The sequence below is a fragment of the Phasianus colchicus genome, chromosome 2, assembly GCF_987193195.1.
Source record: "Phasianus colchicus chromosome 2, bPhaCol1.hap1.1, whole genome shotgun sequence".
In the NCBI taxonomy this organism is placed as follows: domain Eukaryota; kingdom Metazoa; phylum Chordata; class Aves; order Galliformes; family Phasianidae; genus Phasianus; species Phasianus colchicus.
The window spans coordinates 22,277,059-22,292,642 of record NC_143437.1 but is presented as its reverse complement, the minus strand read 5'-3'; the positions used below and the strand labels follow the sequence as shown (position 1 = coordinate 22,292,642).

The 15,584-nt window shown below is 38.0% G+C and overlaps 1 protein-coding gene across 4 annotated transcripts in view; it reads right to left on the bottom strand.

Annotated features, from left to right (window-relative positions):
• KCNH1 (potassium voltage-gated channel subfamily H member 1) overlaps positions 1-15,584 on the bottom strand; it is a 242,283-nt gene that overhangs the window by 74,696 nt on the left and 152,003 nt on the right. For all 4 annotated transcript variants that reach the window (XM_090135085.1, XM_090135084.1, XM_090135086.1 and 1 more), the window contains one exon: positions 3,144-3,340. In XM_090135085.1, coding sequence (XP_089991211.1) covers positions 3,144-3,340 — 197 coding nt within the window. The remainder of the gene's footprint in view (positions 1-3,143; positions 3,341-15,584) is intronic.

The window sequence follows — 15,584 nt, the reverse complement described above, 5'->3', positions numbered from 1 at the left end:
TGGAGCCACAGAAGTAGCAGCTGCCTCTCCCACTGCTTCCACTTACATCAAAATTTCTGTGACTAGCAGCGGAAGGAGTTAATTAAAGGTCTCCTTTCTCTTCTCCTTTAGGAAAAATAAGCTTCCTAAGTCTGAGTTCCAGACAGAGGTAACCAGACAGCTAATAACTTTGTGAGGGATTTCAGACGCCTGAGGAAACTGCTCAGGGAGCCACCTGACAGCAGACTGACAGTTTCAGAAAGGAGGATATTCCACCAGTCTGCTGAGAAGCTGAGTGAAAGGAAACCTCTTGGCACAATGACAGCCATAGCATAGCAGGGACAGAGCTCCGGAGGTGTCTCCCTCAGCCAGGCAGTCCTCAGACCTGACAGGCAACAATAGCTAGCAGGGTGTAAGTAGGGCATGCAGGTGGAAGCGTGCTCAAGATCAACAAAGAAAGCAGCAACAAGGAATGGAGGGAGAGCCCAGAAAAGGGAAAAAGCTTTTTACCTTGACTAAATCTGGTGCTACACTGAGCTAAGGTCAGGACCAATTGGTTTTGATACCTTAAATGCCTGCATAGCTGCATATTTCTGTCACAGTCATTAGCAAGCAGATCCAGAGCCCAGTACCTAGGGGACACTGCTCCCCTGGCACTGCTCTAGGTCGGAGTGACCCATCTCCTCAGGGGGAGACCCAGCAGCCAAGGAGAAGACATGAACATGGCAAAACAGCTTAAAGTCACTAAAGCTAGGCAAAACCTGGGTAAAAAGCACCCTGCTGTATGCAACAAGACAAGTTAATGCATATTGCACCCTGAAGATGGGAACTCCTCAGAGGAGAATACACCTAAGAGATCTTACAGGGAAAAAAGAGAAAAAAAAACACAACCAAGTTGCTTTTCCATTTGTTTGGAATCGGTATAAATATATTTGGAATGAATACATAGAATATAACCTCAAGCTAGCTCAACAGTTTTGGAGTCAGAGATGAGACTGTTTATTGAAATGAAAAGGGCAATTTTGATATTTCTATCCTGAAGGATATGCAGTACATCACAAATGTAATTCGCAAAGATACCAGTTCATCTGAATTCTGCAAAATTCCGTTTTCAGAAATAGACCAGGAGGAGTGCTAGAAGCAACAAGCCAGGGAGCTATTTCTATACAAGATTCACATTTAAACCAGATTAAATTCCAAACTCTAAAAAAGCTGCCTTTTCATGTGCATTTTCTCCAGCCTCTAAAGTACCATACCTTATCTGCATTTCCAAAAGCATACGCTATTTACTTTATTTAACATTTGCATTCTGATTGCAGTCGGTCTTCTTTCAATAAAAGAATTAACTTTACAGTCTGCTAACCTAGAACCATCAAACTCTCACTTCCACTATCAATCACTGCCACTTTTCTGCTGACTGCAACTCAATTAAAATCCAATTATTTGAATAACTGGATGGAAATTGCTGTCATAAGATGTACCTTTTTACTAGGAACATTTTGTGAAGAAAACTGACTGCACAGGAGCTATGATATTGTGGTTTAAAAGTGATTTGTAAGATGGGCTGGGAAAGGCTACACTAATGAACATGGAGGGAAAGAGCATCACTTCTGGAGCAGGCACTCAATTCTAAAATTGGAACTTCTGGCTCAACACAAAGCCAAAATAATATGCCTCTGCCAGCCTCACTGTGTGCATCAAGGAAGTTGGTCCTTGTACGCTGAAAATTTTGTGATTTTTACTGATGCTGAATAAAAAGATACACATTCCTAGACCACCTTACAGTAAGTACCCATAGCACTATTTTAAATCATGCCAGAGTCAGTGATGCAGATGCTCCAGAGGACTCAATACTAATTCCTTTTATTCCCCACATTATTAAAACCAGGTGAATAGCTGGGTTTTAATTAGGATGTGTGCCTCAATCTCCTTCCAGTTATAAGTATTTTCCTTGTCCTGCAGGAACTCGAGATCATTTGACAAAGCACTCTGTGGGGAAGTCTTCCATTATGGATTTGCTTCTTAGTTTTAAATACATACATCACCAAAGCTTTGATTTATTTGACCGAAATGGAGATAATAATTACTTTGCTGCTCAATACTGAAAAGCTAAATTCCCTGATACTATTAACATACACAGATGAAAAACATTATCACACTATTTTAATTTCAGTGGGCTAATTCTAGGTTAAAAAATAATAATACTCTAGGTTTGAAGGCTAACTTTCCACAACAGACTTCAAAAGATGAAACTATTTCTAATTTTTCAGGTATAATGATCTAGGACTTACTTGGCACCCAGAAATTACCACGAAGAACAGTTTTTAGGAACAAAAAATCTCCTACCAAACATATTTCTTCAGCTAATTTCAAGTATCCTTATATCATAATATTCTTTTAAAGCAAGTAGAGCTGATCCAACTTATTTATTTTCAGTGTAATATTGTTGCTTTCTTTGCTGAGTCATAATATCATAGTGAATGAATTACACCTACTATGGTAAATCTCTACAGCAGGGGTTCACTGAAGAATTAAAATTCAAAGAATTTAAGATGGAATATTAGGTTATGACAATTCATGTTGGACAGAATACCTTGAAACAGCACACAGGAAGAAATTAAGACAGAGAAATCATCAAGGATAAGGAAATGGAAGCATTAATTAGATAGACAAAGTAATTCCAAAATCTGATTGTTACTGAAGGATATAAATCTTGATAGAATTGGCCAAGTTCGTATTACTTTCCCATTGTGATCGCAGTTGATTTTTATTCTACATAATTAGATTTCATACCTTCTCTTCCATCTTCCTTGTAACTACAGGCAACACACCTAATGTCTTTTTAGCTGCTTTACAAAATAAAGTAGTTAACTCTGTTTCATTAAAAGCGCATAACAGATTGCAATTATGCTTAAAGCTGTTCACTTCACAGAAATACGAGACTTTCACATATACATAATCCAGCTCCCTCTAAAGCTAGCACTGGAATAAACACATATGGCCTTTTGACTCTATATGCTAGCCACGTCTTTTAAGCAAGGTCTGAAAAAACACCTTTCAAGGGAGGTGATGAAGAATGTCACAATTCAAGCCAATTTGGGTTTTCATACAGACAGACCTTAGAAGTGAACATTTATATAGTATGTTAAATCAAAGCTACTTACTCTTTTTCTCAAGTTGTAAGTCAAAATGAGATTTCTGGAGAAGGAGTGTGAAAAGGCTGTATAGAACTCCAGCACTTTCTGCAAGGCATCTCTCTTAATCACATGAAGATCACAGTAGGTCAAAGCCCTCACATTTGCACAGGACTGGGCAAGGGTAGACTCCTTCCAGAAGACATCACCAAAAACATCTCCTTTGCCTAGAAAAAAAGCAGCAGCATTGCTTTCAATAACAGTGCTATTTCTGCCAAAAATATTAAAGAGCATACATCTCACTTATGAAGTCACAGTTCTTCCATTTTATGCACTCAGAAAACAATTCTGGCTGGAAAACAAGCTCTTTTAAATATTCCATTGATAACCTTTTTTCCTGTCTTTCTGTTAATTACTACAGCCGAGAAAATTTTGTATAAATAAATCACAATCAGGAAGTGTTTTCCATGCAACAATTCCCCTTTAACTATCAATAAAGATTCTTCTCTTACAGTCAAGGAAAACACTTCAGTCTTGGTTCATGTTCTCTTCCTTTTTCTTTTTAAGAGTTTAATTGAGAGGAAATACATTTTCCCTTTCTTTTTGTAACTGATATGCAAAGGATTTGTTTCTTACAAGTTGTTGAGTTTTCTTAATCTGGCTAACACCTACTGTTGTGTCAATAAACTCAGCGGTTATAGGTTGTAACAGAACGTTGCTATGCATCACTATTAAAGTAAGTTAGGCCTCTTTTGTGAGACCATCAGTAGAAAGGTTCACCTTTACAACAGCATGAAAGAGCAGATCTGATGGCACTAGTGTTTCCCAACTGGTAAGAGTCTCAAAAAAAAAAAAAATCTTCCAGTGGCTGTGTGTGTTGTGCACCTATGTAATACAGGATAAATTTAAGATAACAGTGTTGTTGAAAGGAAGATGAGTACAAGTGAGTTATCATCAGGACAATACTGACAAGAATATTCAGTTGTTATGTACAGGAAGACAGAAAATAAACTGTTTCCTTATAACCTTCTCCCAAATGTTTCTACATACCCATCTTTATTAGCCTGGGGACAACCAATGAAATCCTGACTGAGGAATCCATGCCAGATGCACCCATCTGGGCACTATAACACATGGCAAGTATTCCAAAACCTGCCCAAAGAGCAGTCCCCAGGGTGGATTTCACTGGTTACATCCTGACTCAGGCTGGGCACAAATGGGAGTGTTTAGGAGAAAGTTACAAGCTGCTTTCCAGAGTAATGGTTGCTTTTTTTGTTTGTTTTGTTTTTCTGCTTGCCAACATACAATGCTAACAAAATAAGAATATTCAGATGTTCTCTTGATAATGAGTTCTTGTTTCGAATGATATTTTTCTCTTATATCTCCACTGTATTATATCACAAATGCAAATCTCTTCTAAGACAAAGCAACAAAGGAAATATGTCCATAATGTCTACCAAGTTATGCTAGGACTGTTTATTCACTTGTTTTACAAGTAATCATTGGCCTGTAGTCATTCTTAAAGCCAAAGCATCAAGATATATATTAGCTTATTGATTTCACCATGGCCTGTTTAGGTTTTTTCTCTAAATAAGTAGTCACTCATAAAAGTCTAAATTTGACCCAGAACACTCATGTCAGCTCTTGAGCTGTACATCCACCTTCACACTGTCTCTTCCATTAGACACCAAGTGTTTTCTCTTTGAGGATAAGTTATCTCAGCCTGATGACACACTACACTGTAGCACAATAAGCTGGGCTTCATACTGATGTGCTCCTAAGGCCTCCACAGATGCCTGTACATTCCACCTGCCAGGGACCAGTTTTTCCCTGAACAGTGTAACAGTGTAACAGTGTAGACTGCCTTTCAGACACAGAAGCCATCTGTAAACACATTTTTCCCCAAAGAGTTAGGCAAAAGCACCATAATCACATCCTTTCTACTGCTGTCCCTTTACACAGGGCAGCATCAACATCTAGCAGTACTACAAAGGTGCATATTAGGGAATGTAGGGGTAGCCCAGCAGGTCACCACAGTAAGTAACTTTTCATTTTTAATGGCACTGACTTTTCATGTTTTCAATTATTTAAGCATAGGCTTTTTCAGTAGGTATCTTAAACATGGCCTACAAAAATAGCTTCCACGCAGTTAAAATAGTACATCATCCTTAAAGCATTTAGACAGGCAAACACACAATATATACAAAATTGAAATGAAAAGACTTTTATGCACCATAAAAATTAATATGTTTCACTAGGTAAAAATTGATTGTTTGCCTTCGGAATAAATATGTTTTTACTTGGAATCTTCCAGGCAATCAGCTAAACAGCTGTTTTAATTAACACTCTGGAAACTGTCAAGTACAGAAATGTGCTGTCACTGATGAACAACAGTCAGAGCGGACAGTCCAAGCATAAAGGAGAGAAATTCCAGCTTGTTTTGAGGGCTATTTCTTAATCTCTCCAGAGTAGTTCTTGTATCACAAAAAGACACTGCCCGATAGCAGCATGAAATCTAATTAGTATGACACAACTACAAACATTACGGTGTTGCTCTGTGTACATAGGAAACGAAACACAATGAACAAGTTAGTTAGATTTTATCTCTTTGCAAATTTAACCGCTTCCCACACAATGTGTGAAGACACAGTCATGCCCTTCACCTGTGCCAGCAACTCCAGTTTCCTCCTGCTACTTGCAGCTCTCCCAGAACTTTGCTCTGCAATGAGGGCACTGCCAGGTGGTTCCCACTGGCAAGGAGCATACAGGAGAGGTACGCCTGCTGGATGCATGCTTACAAGCAATGCATGGATCAAAAACCGAGTCAGATCACAGAAGCCTCACATTTTAAGAAATAAAGCAAGCTAAAGCAAGAAGCTGTGCTATTTTCAATTAATAACAATTCCCTTGAAATTAACAATTAATTGCTAGAACTCTAGATAAAATCAATCCCATATAATGGTCAAATTTCCAGAGAAAGGCAGACGTACAAGTATCACACTGCTTTACTTCTATAAAGTCCATTTTTTAAATGATGCATACTTAATGTCTTTCTGCTTACATGTTCTCCATAAAGAAAGAACAATCACTCAGAAAAAAGAGAATTTAAGAAAGAAACTGTTCTATCAAGAACACCAGCAATTGGAAAGAAGAGCAAGGTAACACTTAAACTCATCAAAGTGTGTTTGGCAAAGTCTAAGGCATCATTAGAGAACTTGAGTCAAAAATCTCCTTTTTTACATAACTCCAAATTTTATACACATCACCTTGAAGAAAGATTAAAAAGCCAGAGAAATGCAGATGGCCATTTGTCAGTACTTCGCATTTCTCTTTCCCAGCTCACAGAATTCCAAACATTTGCCAGGAACACTACTTATCAATCACGCTTAAAGTGGATGATCTAAGCTTTCACTATTAATCATTTAATTTCCCTGCTGGTTTTGTGGGCTGAGGACCTTTTCACTCTCAGCGCAACACGCACTGGAAAACCAAATAGTTTTCTGCCTTTTATGTTTGCTTGTTTAATTATAATAACAAGTCCCCAACCCTGATATAATTAAACTCTAAAGAATTGTTTCATATAACCAGCAGCTTCTGTTTCCATGCTTATTCTTTCCCAGTCTTTCCTCTACATCAGTTCATCTTAAAGAGAAATTAGGATTTCTCTGTTACCACTGCAAATTTAGCCAGAGTCAGGCAAGAGATCCACATCCACTCTGCCTCCGTAAAGCAGCACTCAGAATGAACATCTAAATACTGCAACTTAGTCTCGTGTTTTGCTGATTCCATTCAGGAACAGAACTATGCTCACACTTTGAGCCATACTGCCATGATGTGCCTACTAGAACAACACTTAGTTTCTGCTGCACTGCAACAGGAAGTATTGGAGAGTTCACAAACAGAAGATACTCCACACTATTCATAAAACATCATGTGAAAAATCTTGAATGACAAAAATGCTTCCTGGTTCTAGATGTCTCAGTATCATGGGACAATTTTGGCGAGATGCAGGTAATAAGTGCTGGGTAGGGAGAAGGGGCCAGGGATTTGTATATTAAACCTCTTCCAAGTCAGCACAGACTTCAAGGCATTCACACCAATCCAAGGATTTTCAGCACATTATCCAAAGTACTCATCTCAAAGTCACTCCCAGATCAGTAGTAATAGTTGCTGCAGCAGCTGATACCAGTCTGACTCAGGTCCCCTCCAGACTTGCCTTCATCAGCATGTTTGAACAGTAGAGAAAATGTGATCTGACATGGCCTCAGTAAACCCAACACAGCCCAGAAGAACCAAACACTGCTCAATGCAGAACCAAATTTATCTTGGAAATCTGGTGTCAGCAAATACTGTCATCTGTAATGCTGATCAGATATCTACTGCAGCTGCAGCACCTGCACAAGCAGATTCCCAGCACTGCTCTCCAGAGTGCATCACAGCGAAAATAAATTTTTCTATGGACAGTGCATTGTTTTAGGCAAAGAATAACTGTCAGCCAGAAAAACTAGAGCTACAGTTTGGCACCAAGGTGGAACATGCAGTTTTTGTCCCAGTATTGGGACCCCATAACAACCTGTGCAATTTGACAGCCACTGCATAGTCAGTAGCTTGGCCCTCCAACACACTGCAGCCAGCAGGAGGTGATGCTTAGGAGCAATCTGCTACTTTAGATTGCCTTAAGATTTCTCAAGTTCAAACTGAAACATCATAGTAATTGAACAACCAACTGTACAGCTGAGAATGTACTTTTCCATTAACCAGAGGCTCTTAATTACTCTTTTCCTCCACAAGGCAGAAGGGAAAAAAAAGTCCAAGTATCAGTCCTACTGAAACCAAAAGAATTGTTACAGTGATAAAAAACCAAAACTGCACTTTCAGTGATTTGCCAGGTGCACAAATGGAAACATACTGTATCTGTTCATGCTTTCAAACAGAGATTGGCATCAGTTTTGTAGTTAGCTTACTATACAGCTGTTGAAGAACAGTGAAAGAAAAAATGGAAGTATTTATTTCAAAGGACTGGATGAGAAGCAACAACATATGAATTAGTTACAGCTACAATTTCTATTGTTATTATTGTGTTTATTTGTCTCTGTGAATAGAGTATGGATTGTGTGTCAATATTTGACTTAATGTGATAAGAAGAACAGCTTTAAGATGTTAGCTGGGCTCTACGAGATTTCCTCACTAAAAGCCAGGAGGCTGCATCAGAATCATTCACCCTTACTTGCTTTTTAATAATTACTATAAAAAGTAGTAATAAAGACAAGTTTGTACCAAGCTAAGAAGACATGGAAGTTGCCAGCTCAAATAACGAGTCACAAATGTACTTGAATTTATTTGCATTTGCTAAGTAATGGAAAAAAATACAGCTCAGTACACTTAGTCATTGCATGAACAGTATTACTTCAAAACCCCTACGTAAGGGATTGTAGTGCAGTATCCTTGAGGTTCTTATCCAATGATTTAAAAACAGGCTTTATGTTATAAGCTTCAAGCAACAGCTAGGTTAAAGCCTTTACATTTGAAAAATCTCTTTTCAATTTCAGACAAAAGCATTCACAAAAGTTTAAAGAATTGGATTTTGCCCTCTAGAATAAATGTTTTGAAACACACCTCTGAAAAAAAAACATTTTGAAACCTGTAGGCAATGAACTAAAAAATGCAAGTGCTCCAAGAATATTTGTAGGCTTAATTATTGTCTTCTCTTCACACCTCCCTTTGGAGAGAGGTATAAAGTGTATACAATTGTGGTGAGTGAGCCTTCAAATCCTCCATATCAAGGAACATACTGGAGTCTCATCTCCACCATATCTCAGTGTTGGCTGCCAATGAGCCACTGCTGCCAGGAACCTGCAAGGCATTACCATCTTCAAAAGGGGCTTTCTTTCACACATGGTGGTGTTAGACTAAAAGTAGCAGCCATGTTATGCGAAATTGCGTTAGTTTGTCATAATAAATCATGAAGTCATAGAAAAAGTAATATAATTGGCAGTTCTAAGTTTACCACTGAAGCTTCTATGCATAGTGAGCCCCCTTCTCCCCATGTATTCCAGAAGATCATTAATCAAGTGTTTTATAAATCTGTGTTTCCAATGCATGTACAGCTCCATCATTTATAGATACTAGTGCACAATGGCTTTTTCATAGTAATTCCTACTTTTAATGCTCTACTGGAAACTAGACACTGAACAAGCAGTGTCTGGCAGAATTCTCAAAATAATCAACTCCTGATGCCAAGCCATACTTTCTCTTCCGAATAGCTTGAGTACTGGAATAAGGGATTCTCTCTCCAAAATCATTATTTGGAATGAATCTATACTTTGCAACAAAAAGTTTCCATGCTGCTTCTACATCTCCCATGAAATTAGAATTTTGCATTGATGCAGACCTCTTTTATGCCACAGCTAAATGGTGTCTATTAAAAAATTTTAGCACGACCTTCACTTCTGGTTTGTTTGCTAATCATGTGCTTGGGCAGGCATTGAGAAAGTCAGACTTATACAGTCATTCCTTCAGTTGATGTTCATTGAATCATTTCACAGAAACATGCAACTTGTCCAATCTGCCTATGTATGTCAACCTGAATGAACCAGTTTTAAACAATACAAAGAGCACAATAGAACTACTGAAGATAAAGCTGGATTTTAATTTCAATCACTGCTTTCCAAAGAAAACCTTTGTTCGTACCACAGCGTTATTCAATAGCACAAACAATACAGTGATGGAAAATATTAAGAAAAATATAATACCAACCATAATCCAGCATCTACCTCTGAAATCTAAGAGCACAGCAGCTTAGCATTTTTTACTCAAAGTTTACATATAGTTAAAACTCAAGCAAAAAATAAAGAATTAAGAATTTCTTTCAAAGACTAGGTATTAAATATCAACAGGCCTCAAAGCACACAAATTCTGAATTGTACATAAAGCAGCATAGCTTAGGGAGATGTGAGTTAGCTCAGGTACTGGTACAGTGAAAAGATAGCAGACCAAGCTCAGTGCAGTCAACATCCAACATCTTCAAGCCTGCTTGAAGGAAGAAATTTCCATGCGATTGCACAGAAGATGCAAAACTTTTCCAGTGAGAAGGCCTAAGACAGACAGTACTTCTGCACTGCCGTTTTTCCTCTAATAAACCCTCATCTCTCTGGTACAGCTGCCCTTACAAATTGCACTATCCTATCAGGATGGAATCCGTCCTACCAAAATCTGAAACAAGCCCCATCTGAATGAAGTGCTTACAGCTAGATGAGTAAGCTAAAACAATTGTGAAGAAAACAAACAATTGTTCTTATAATGCTCCTTTAAGATTGCAATTAGATAAGATTAAATCAGCAGGAATTTCTCCACACAAAGTAAATGGAGCATTTAATATCCTGCTAAAATAAAACATAGTACATCAAGCTTCCTACAATATCATGTTAAAACCACAGACTCCAATCTCGTCAGTATTATAACTTTGTAAATAACAATAAAAGATCTGTATTAGAGACATTCAATTTTCACTTCCTCCAATGCACATGTGATCATAAAAGCAAGTCTATGGGCATCACATGCAGACTGTCCCCCCAGACCAGTAAAAAAAGTATTTAGATTAGATATACCTGCTTTCCCCTAGCAGCGATAAATAATGCAGTCAGAACCAGCCTAAAAATTCTTGACACATAGTTACTGCATATGTTATTCTCATGATTATGTACTATCTACATTTTACCATTTTCCTTTAGCTTTGATGACAACAAAAGGAATAACAATATAAGCTGTCCTTGCAGTTGCAGGGCAATTATTTTCCTAGCTCACAATAAATGAGCTAGAAATGCGCAAAGAAATATAAGCACGTGGCCTCTTCCACCTGGACTGAAAGAGAACTGCCATTTCTTGACGAGCATACCAGGAATAGAGGTGAACACCTATGCTGTACACACTGGCAGGCAGATGTGTTCCTGGTATCTCTTCTTGCTTCCATGCAGGATTCTGCAGCAGGTGCTAAAGATGGGTATAGGGAACCATTGCTTTCGGGGATGGCAGAGTAAACCCAATATTTTGGCCGTTCCATTTCTGCCTACATTCTGGCACAGGATTCAACTCTTTTAGAAGATGCCTTATGTACAGCCACTTTCTGAGAAGCGTACAGTGTTGGGACAATACTGTTTCCAACTCACTGCAGTCAAGGCCATGGCAGTCAACATTCAGCCATTTTAACCACTCTGCCCTACTACAGTCACTATCTTTTTTTTCAGCTATGAAAAGGCAAAATTGTAGGAGTAGCTGGTATTAGGCTACAGAGCAGACAAGTACTACAGGGTTAAAAACTTAGGGATGTGTGCTAGAGGAAAGCTACAGCACATCTAAATGTAAAAAAGAGATCAACAACCTAAATTGTTTCTGTTAAGTCCTATTGGTTTAAAAACAGAAGAAAAAAAAATGAGAATGAGCAGCACAAAAAATGGCTGCCTCAATCTGCTTGGTGCAGTTCAGGGTAGAACCAAATTAGCCACAAGGTTCAATAGCGCAAAAATCTCTTCAATCATGAAGAATCTCAGCTGAACTGTGATATGGAAAAACGTGTTTTCTTATGCTCCATTCAAGTGCTGGGTCCATTATACATATGAAAAAATTATATGTAGTATTTGTCTGATTCCATTATAAATATTCACAAGCCAAATACATTTTAGCTATATCAGGCAAATGTTTTCACGTTATTTCTGAGGCCATCATCAGTTACATCATCAGGTCAGCCAACTCTGTGGCACTACCAGGCAAACCTGTAGGCATTCATGTGTGAAACTGCACAAAAGCATACTTGGAACAAACCAGCCAGGAACCAAATCACAGGACAATGCACAAAAGGAACAATCATTTTCTTATTGAACTGTGACGCTAGATAAATAAATCTATTATGAGGCTCACTCTTTTTCAGGTCATCTTATGACCCTTGAATGGTGTAACATGATAGCCATTGGACTATAGATCAGCACACCGCTAAAGCTATTCACAGTTCTCCAACCAGCTCACATCACTGAGATTCTCTGCTTTTATTTACAATCCTTCCTAGTTAGCCCTATCTACGTGTCTGAATTCTGAGAAATTTTGTTATTAGTCTCTTGTATAAGAATAAACGTATGTATCAAGCTCTCTACCGGCTTTCAACGTCATACATCACTTCCACAAATATTAATAGCTGGTCTCTAAACAGAGTCCACAGAACATACATTGTAAACACTACTCTGGGACAGTATAGGATACAAATCATTAATATTTTTTTGCTAAACCAGAAGTCTGAAAAATTTATTCTTTTGAAAGTTCTTAGCTCAAATACAGATAGCAAAAACATAATAATGCAAAACATCTGGGACGTAATTTTGGGATAAAATGCTTTGCTCTTAGGATAAAGTGTTTTGGGAGTAGGGAATTTGTTTCCCTTTTCAAACTAAACCTTCTAGCAAATGTTATTTTTCTTATCCGTTGGTCAGCTTTGAGGACCATGGTGGTTTTCAAGGCTTTAATTTCAATTGTTAAACAAAGGCTTAAGGGCTCCTAATCTAATCAAATCTGAAAGACATCCATATGCACAGATGATCCTCTTGCACGGATCATCAAGACTGCTTCAGCAACTTTGAACAATTCATATAGTAAAGATTTGCCCTGCAGTCAGGTCCTCTGGGAGTAATTAGCCAACAAATATTGCAGGAGTCTGAAAATTTAAGAACAGGACAATGCTTTATAGAAAGTCTGTCATTCTAATTTCAAGGCTCATCTTCTCTCAGTTTCATAGAACTATAGAATCCTTAGAGTTGGAAGGGACCTTTAAGAGCCACCTAGTCCAACCTCCCCTGCAACAAACAGGGACATCCACGGTTCGATCAGGTTGCTCAGAGCCTAATCCATTGAATGTCTCCAGGAACGGGGCATCCACCTGCTCTCTGAGCAGCCTGTGCCAGTGCTTCATCACCCTCGCTGTAAATGACTTTTTCCTTATATCTAACCTAAATCTACCCTCTTTAAGCTTAAAACCATTTCCTGTTGTTCTATCACAACAGATCTGCTAAGGAGGATGTCTGCTTCTTTCCTGTAGCTTCCCTTTAGATACTGAAAGGCTGCTATCAGGTCACTTTGGAGTCTTCTCTTCCCCAGGATGAAAAGCACCAGCTCTCTCAGTCTGTCCTTGTAGAAGAGGTGTTCCATCCCCTGTTTTAGACTTTTGCTGAAAGGCTTTCTGAAATTTCAAAGATTTCAGTTTTAAACTGGACTGGTTGGATTCAACCTCAGTCCAAGAACCTGTTCCCTCCTTTATTTTCACTAGAAAAGAGGGATTTTCAGTTCAGTCTTGGAATACAATCTCTAAGTTAGAACTGATTACCTTCTACTAAGAAGCAGCTTTACCTTAGCATCCTTGATCAGATACTTGTACATCAACACAATATGATTTCTTTTCTAAAAAGGTTTATATCCTCTCTTTCACTATGTTTCTAGAAAATACAAGTTAACTTTGGTACTAGCTACTATACCGTGGTTTTTTTTTTTCATTTTACAACTTTTATTACATTTTCATTGCACACATGCAATTAGAGAAGTAACACAAGAACTAGTAGTTCCTCTAACAACATTGAGAGATAAGAAGGGACACAGACTAAAAGACCGAAGCCTCAGAAGTACCACAGCCTCAGCAACGGCATAACATCTACTCAGCCTGACTTCTAGCAGTTTCTTGCTTACTGCAGTTCTAAAAAACAATCTATATTCTCATGCTGCACTAAGGAAATGCAGACCTTCATAATGTAAAAAGTACAAAAAGTGCATTAAAAGACAGTTCAGGTCCCCCAGCCTCCCTAAATTAAGAAACAACTAGCGAGGCTAGCTTAGTTTCACGCTCCTCCTACTATCACCTTTCCCCTGTATCTTAAATACAGCTGTAGCCACAGCTTATGATCCTTGTCTGGGATCATAAGATGCCAGGGGGGATCTTTTTAAGATATTCATTACATTAAAATCCAAAAAATCTCTCCTGAGGATGAGTAAATTTTACCTTTTAAAGGCCTGTGACAAGGTTAGGTTTTCAGATGGCCAGTGGCTCAGCCTGAAGGTTATGATCCAAAGCAGAGAAATGAGTGCTGCCAACTGAAATGCATATACATTCCTCATAGTTTTTCAGCAGTGACAAAATAACCCATTTTCCTTAACCACATTTGGATAAATGGGTAAGTTTTTAAGCAAAGGTAGTTCAAAGAGATAACAGACTCTGATGGATAAAGCAGCATCAGTCCAAATGGGTAATGCTTTGAAAAGTTAAAAGCAAACTCAGGTAGAAAACAGTCTCTTAATGGAAGTCCTGGATGACCTACAGTTCATTCAGTTCTCTTCAGGGCAGGAACCGCGTTATTTGTCTCGATCTTCCATAAAGTGCTGAGCATATCTCAGAGCTTTTTGTAAGCAATAACAATGGTATAAATGGAAGAAGAGGGAAACAACAGAAAACTGAACTGTATTTTATCCATGCTGCTTCCTGCTAGCCAAACTCCACTTCTACAGAACTCCTCTCCTGATCGAAACATTCACATAAAAGAGCACATTAGTACAGTGGCTTGTCTTGCTGTCTTGCTTTCTTTACTGTTTGATTTGGAATGAACCACAAATCATAAATAAATCACCTTTCTTAAAGACAAATTTTTATCTTTTCTTGAGGGAGGGAGGTGGGAATGGGGGATTAATTAATTTATTTTTTTAAAACACATCAAGTCCAATAATCTGTGGTACATTAACATTAGTAATTTCTTTGTTTCAGTAGAAATTTTGGATACAATTCAAAACTGTCTTTCATCCCAGCAAATCCAACTTCATACAAATTTCTTTAAACTTTTAATATAAATGCTGTGGTGACTTTTTTTTTTTTTTAATTTACTCATTTTGTGTTGTCTCTAAGTCAAATTAACAGGAAATGTAATATTAGGTGATCCAAAACAGAGTAAATTTCTTTACACTTCTGACCCATGTGCAAGTTCTTCTAAATCAGTACTCCACTAATCCAGGTCTAAGTCAGTTCTTCCTTGTAAGAACTTAAGCCTTAATGGAGAATATACTTGTTACATGAGTCAATGCAAGTGCACAAAATGTGCTCCAAGGCTACATGATACACTTTTGTATGCCTGTCTGCAAGGCTAAACGATTCCAGAACTTGAAAATTTTTCATACGAATTGGATACTGTACAGATCAAGTGTAGATTGCCTTTGGTTTACGTAATGTACCACAGTCACACACAGTAATTTAGAGATGCAATTTATTCTTCTATTGTGCAGAAGATACAGGCTACATTGCAAATTGCAAAGCCTGCTTTATTCGGTGACAGCCAAACCTGAGCAAATAATTCACTTGAAATAACTTATGTGCTGTTTTGTTTTTTTTTTTCAAGAACGTCTGTGAGGAGATTATAGTCACCCTATAATATCTGTTAACTGAAATTACCCTACAGA